At 32.6% G+C, this 6,813-nt stretch overlaps 1 protein-coding gene across 1 annotated transcript; it reads right to left on the bottom strand.

The window, feature by feature from the left end:
- On the bottom strand, window positions 1–2,071 carry LOC104903579 (non-functional pseudokinase ZED1). The gene is given in 3 exon segments (XM_057391959.1): window positions 1–516; window positions 518–1,215; window positions 1,309–2,071. Coding segments are annotated over 3 exon segments (1,116 nt in total). The 5' UTR covers window positions 1,396–2,071; the 3' UTR covers window positions 1–185.
- Between the last annotated feature and the right edge of the window lie 4,742 nt (window positions 2,072–6,813).

Raw genomic sequence — 6,813 nt, forward strand, 5'->3', positions numbered from 1 at the left:
AAAACTATCAACAGGCATTTTCAATTGTGAGAGATTATACAAATCAGATACTTATAAATGCCCTATAAGGATAGTGTAGAAATAAGATATTCCGATAATGGACAAATTATCATGTCCTTCTACAAAGTCTTTTCTGTTTAGCTTGCAGAATGCTGCCTGTAAAAGATAGAAACATAGCTCATATTTTAGCGCCCGCTGTTACTCTCAGGGATAGATTCAGACGATCTAAGTATGGTCTTGAGCTGAGTTGCCACATCCACCATAGCCGGCCTAGTATCTTTTTCTGTTGCTGTGCACCGGAGTGCAAGCTGTGTTGATGCTCTTAGTTGCTTTTTGAGTTCTTCATTTATAGTCAGTTTATTTCCAGTGATTGCAGGGTCAATAATCTCCGTGATACACTTGTCTCCAAGACCATTCTTGACCCACTCAACTAAAAGTCTCGTCTCATTGACGTCTTCTCGTTCTGGTAACAGAGCTTTTTTTCCTGTCAAGATCACAAGAAAAAACACGCCAAATATATACTACTACACTCTCTGCCACCCTGTTATTCATATAATATTCAGGGTCCACATAACCGAAAGTCCCTATTACTGTATCTTCCACATATTCTTCACCCTCAGGAACAGAAATGGCACAACTGAAGTCCGACAGTTTAGGAGTATTATCCTTGCCCAAGTACACATTATTTGTCGTTAAAACCCTATGGATTATAGGCCGGTGAAAAGCAGTGTGCAGATAGGCCATAGCATGAGAGATCTCCCATGCAATTCTTACTCTCTCCCTCCAATCAAGTGGTGAATTATCTTGATTCTTATCTCTGATTACTAGGTCCCCGGTAGTAACATCTTCTACCCACTCAAAAACACAGAGTGGATGACTTGTCTCCATACAACATCCAAGAAGCTTGTGCACGTTCTTGTGGGTGCTCATTTGCGCCGCAACCATAATTTCTTGCCAAACATCAGAAGATGTTGAAGAACTATACTTTACCAACACAGATCTTCCATCCCAGAAACCTTTATACCACTTATCTCCTAATTCCTGATAGGACATAGAATGTAGTTCCAAATTCATAGTGTTGAGTTCATGTACTGAGAAGTAGCGGACAGGGTTTGCTCTACCATGAAACAACGATATGCTTTTCTCTAATGCCAATGCTCCATTTTTTATAAAGTTCTTTATGTTGCCTTTGAAAATCATGTACTTGCCCCTTCCCTGCATCAACCAACAACATTGAACAATCAACAATGCAATTTTAGACCAAAAAAAAAAAAGCATTTCTATGCTTGGCGCTTGAATATTCCATACCATTCCGTCTTCTTTTAGTTTCCTAGTACTGCTTGTCTTCCATGTGTTTCTAAGTGAAGTAGATGCCTCGTGAAAAATGCTCCTCATTTTCTTTCCCAAGCCAGTTGAGAGTTGACATCCTTTGCTTGCTTGAAAAAATGCTACTAATTAATAAGAAGCTTGGACAGTGTGTTACTCTATCAAAAGAAATTAACTGCAAATCCTGATTAATTCTGCTTCTGCAGTTGCTAAACAAACATTCAACGCGAGTAAAACATCGTATACTACATCCGTTTCACAATTTTGCGAGTTTTCTGAATAGATACAAGATATCTTTCTTATAGCTTCATACTAATGTAGTAGTAGTACTATGTTGGAGGTGAACTCATAATCATATATACTAGGTAACTCGATCTCATCTTTCCAATGTAGGACATGGGATGTGAAGTGTACACCCAACATTTAGATCCCACCAGTTCTAGATAATCGAAGCATGCATATGATATGGGCTTATTAACATAAATAAAGAAAATGAAAGGCATGTAATGGCAGGATTAAAATCGACTGATAAAGAAGAAAATGGTACACTAATAAAATGGCGAAGTCACCATATAAAGAACTAACCTCCAAGACAATCAAGTCAGCAACTTTTGAGAGTTTTCTTTTGTGATTTTCAAAGCGTTACATGATCAGTCTCTCCATTCTCCGATCCACTTCACTACGATGGTACACGGCTGAGACACAGACACCCCGTATGATTTATGTAAATTTAAAACTATAAACAAGTCAATTTCTTTGACTGCTTGAGTCTGAGAAAGATATTTATGTTATAACGCGTCCCAACTCCCAAATCTTGTGGTTGACAAATTTTTCAGAAATTATACCATTTTTGTTACTTACTATTCCCTCCATTTTCTTTTGTTATTTCGATTTGGAATCCAGACAGTATTCAATGCAACTCAAAAAAGGGCAAAATTCCACAATTTTAAAATAAAATTGAATTAACTAAAATTACACATTCTAGCTCTTTGACTTATTCTATGTGCAAAGCAACTAATGACACAAAAGTTTGAGGTATAAAAAAAAAAATAACTATAAACTAGTGCGAACACATTTATTGTCATTTGAGTTACACTATATTAGGCAACCAATGATACAAAAATTTGAGTGATAAAAAAAAATGATTACTCAATACTCCCTCCGTTTCCTAAAGATCTTCCCACTTACTATTCCTACAGATACCAAGGAAAATCAAGTTGTATGGGGCATGGTGTGAGTAAAGTAGGAGAGAGAAAGGGGTTAAGATAAATAAACAAATAAAAAGGGGTTAAAGTAGGAGAGAGAAAGGGAGTAAATTGAATTAATAATGTAATGGTGGACCATATGATAGTGACATGAGAGGGTAAATAGGGAAATTTGTTTTGCCAAATAAGGAATAAAACAAAAGAGGGAAGATCTTTTGGAAACACCCTTAAACGGAAAGAGGGAAGATCTTTAGGAAACGGAGGGAGTATTATGAACACAATTATTGCAACTTAAAACTAATGGGAAATTCTACACTGTTTATGAAAAGATTCAAAATAGAAACAATATATTGAAATTTTTCAATGAAGAGTAGAGGAACAACAAAAGAAAACGAAGGGAGTATAGGCCTGTTCTCGCCAGCTTATTTTCAGTTCAGCTCAGTTCAGCTCAGCTCAGTTCAGTTCAGTTCAGCTCAGCTCAGCTCAGTTCAGTTCAGCTCCATTCTTTTATAACTATTTTGTTAAATATTATTATTATGTTGGTCTAATTTATTTTCCTAATTACTCTTATTATTATTATTATTATTATTATTATTATTATTATTATTATTATTATTATTATTATTATTTATTTTTATATCATTATTATTAAGTATTATTATTATTACTATTATTATTATTATTTCAATATATTATTTTATTTGTTATAGCTTTACTCATTATTATTACTATTATTATTAGGAGGCACATGGTTTAGGTCAAAAGCACAAATAAACCCACGTTTTTTAGCCCATAAACCAATGAAATCGCGTCAAAACGGTTTGTGATGTAATTTTGCGGGTTTGACCCAATTATTATTTTTATTACTAAATATTATTATATTATTAAATCTAATTATTAAAATAGTAATATTAATTTACTTCTTAGATATTATTTTTATCATATAATCATCATCAAGTATTAATATATTAATACAAATAATATAAAATAATTATTATTAATTATCATTATTATCATTAATTATTATTATAAATAATAATAATTTATGATTATTAATGTTATTTATTTATAAGTATCATTTAAAAATATCCAAAATACTATTATTATTATTACTTATCATTATAATTATTATTTAATATTCATACTATTATTGTTTAAATATTATTTATATATTTATTACATTCAATTTAGTTTAACTCAATTCAATTCAATTTAATTCAATTCAATTCAGTTCAATTAGTTCAGCTCAGTTCAGTTCAGCTCAGCTCAGTTCAGTTCAGTTCAGTTCAGCTGTTTTATGTCGAAGAGAACAGACCCTATGTGCTACATATCTCTATTATATAAGTTAAGGGGGAGCAATGGTGTCCCCCTTAAAATTTACTTAAACGCCCCTCTGGCCACCTAATCAACCTCAATTCCATGCATAAACTTGCCAAAAATAAAAATATTAATCAAATCAAATTTAAACCCAGTCAACTCATATAAGATTCAATCACATAAACTTACCAATAAAAAAGATTCAATCAAAAAGATACATAATCAAAAAATTACCAAATGTTATACTACATACAATAACAAAAAAAATTACACGGCATAACATCATTTCAAATCAATTTTTCTATAATACAAACTCAATTACAAACACAAACTTCAAACAAAAAAAATCAGTTCTATTCATAGTTTGGTGCTTCACGACATTCTCAAATACGGAACTCTGAAAATTGTCGATTCTTTACCGTTAATCAGGTACGCAGTTCGTTATTGAAAATAAAATTATGTGTGTTGTTCTATGTTCATTACCACTTAAAAATATGTACTATGTTCGAGTAAAATTAAACTCAAATTGCAGTAACTCTTACGAATATGTGATGTATTATATTTATTCCAAAATAAAAATTAACTAAATTACAATTTATTTAAAATTTAATTCGAAGATAGTTGAAATTCAAATTAAAATTACATCATAAATAGTCAAAAAAATGAAATTTCGTCAAAAATGACTTCAATATTCGTGCCCTGGAACTCGAATTGTTTTTGTGCCCATATATTAAAAAGAATTTAAGAAAAGAAAATACTTAAACCCATATATTAAAATTAACAAAATCATATTTCGTTGATATAACTTTAATATTCATGCCCAAATATTAAAAAAATTGAGACATAATATGAGAACTTGAATTTGGGGGAAATAAAAAAAAATACTTAAACCCATATATTAAAATCAAAAAATTGTGCCCATAATCGAATTTCAACATACATTGCAGAGCTTGGGCCATGACCGCAAGCAAGCTCGGCGATCCATGACGGGCTGAGCGAAAGCCAATTCCATGACCGCCAAAGCCAACTCTGTAACTTGCTTGAGATAATCCTCATGTAATAATCGACAATCTTAATTGAATAGAGAGAAAATTCGAATATGTGGTTTGAATTGGGGGAAATTGATGAAGATGATGTTCAATTGAATAAAGAGAGAAAAAATATTGCGTGAAATTCAAAAATATGGTATGGTAATTGGGGTAGTAGTGTTCTGATTTAGAAGAAATGTCGTCGCACGCATCGCGTACATTAAAAGCTAGTTCTGATAGAAGTATGGCCTTGATCACTGATATCAGGCGATCAAAAAATGTTACTCAGCTAGGGAATATAAGGCTGAATACTAAGCTGAAATATACCAAGAATGTTGAGCTGGAATATACCAAAAAGGGCGAGGGAATAACGACTGTAAAAGAAGGGTCTAAGTACAGTGCATCAGCAGAATTAACAAACTAGTGAGGTGGCAATATATTTGTCTTATTATGGCTTTAACAACCTTCTGTTATTTACCACTAGGGAATTACTTTTACTTTATTTTAATTCCTTAGATTCTAGCTGATGTAAGAACTATATATAAGGCATTGTACCTCATTGAAAGGGTCATGATGCAAAAAAACTTCTCTCTAGAAGAGAGCTTCTCTCCCCAAGCCTGAGAAGATCATCCTATTCCCCCTTTAAATCTATAAACTAACTTTTAAACTAAATCCCAAACATCCTCACCATGAATCCCTTATCACCAACTATAAACCTCACAAATGATTTTGAAAACTCAATGAGAAGAATGGGACCTATTATCAGACCCCTTAAAGGAGACATTATGCCAGAAGATAGCCTACTACTCAACGCAGTAGTAGGCAAAGCGAAAGATTTTCGCGACTTCAAAGTACGTGACATCCAAGACTGAGTTTACCTACGTTGGATAACACATGATGAAATATCAATCAAAAAAATAGGTAAACTTTTTTTCTTCTTTTGCCTTGATGTACGGGATAGAGACAACCTAGATGCACTATGCTCAGCAAGCTTCAATGAAGCCCTATTCCTTTTCACAAAATACAAACCAAGAGCCTCCTTTCAGTCCTTTACTTTTACTCAATCTGTCATATGGGTAAGAGTAGAAGGTCTGCCCCTCATCTATAACAAACCACAAGTTACTAGGAGAGCACTTGACAGGATATGAAAAGTTCTATACTTTGATAACACTACCTCCACTTCACCTGGATTCAAAGACTTCCTAAGGGCCAAGGTTGTCACCTCTACAAATAACCCTCTCATTCCTGGTTTCTTTCTAGACTATCACATTGGGGAACCTGACTGGGTAGGCCTTAAATATGAGGGCGTTTTTGTATACTGCAACAAGTGTGGTGATAAGGCTCTATTTTATATATGATTTCTGCCTGTTATATTAGTTTTTAGTATAAGTTTTGAGACTTATAATATGTTTTCTTCTCATATTTTAATATTATAACGGTTAATTACTTGAGTTACAAAGTTGATTTAAAATATGAGAAATACGCTCAAGAAATTACTTGCTTGATTTTAATACTACTTATACATGCTAATTTGATTTATCTAATATTTATAATAGTAGTATTTGTTTATTATGAAAATAATTTATTTTGGAGCTTAAGTATTTATTACTTTATTAAATTATTTGTAGGAAAATTAGAAGAAGAAAAAGAGTGACAAGAGAAAGAAAGCAAAAGGAAAAAAAGAAAATGGGCCAAAACCCATTATTGAAACAAAAAGCCACAAAAGAACCTAAGACTAACGAGGGAGAGAGCTAACCATTGAGAATAAAAGACTGAGCACGCAGCAACAACAACACAGACGAAACCAACCAAGAAATCAGGCGGCACAAAATCAAGAAGCTGAATTAATCAAATCTAATAAGATAGAATCTTATCTCTAGGCGGCACAAAATCAAGAAGCTGAATTAATCAAATCTAATAAGATAGAATCTTATCTT

Source organism: Beta vulgaris, chromosome 9 (assembly GCF_026745355.1).
Source record: "Beta vulgaris subsp. vulgaris cultivar EL10 chromosome 9, EL10.2, whole genome shotgun sequence".
Classification (NCBI taxonomy): Eukaryota; Viridiplantae; Streptophyta; class Magnoliopsida; order Caryophyllales; family Amaranthaceae; genus Beta; species Beta vulgaris.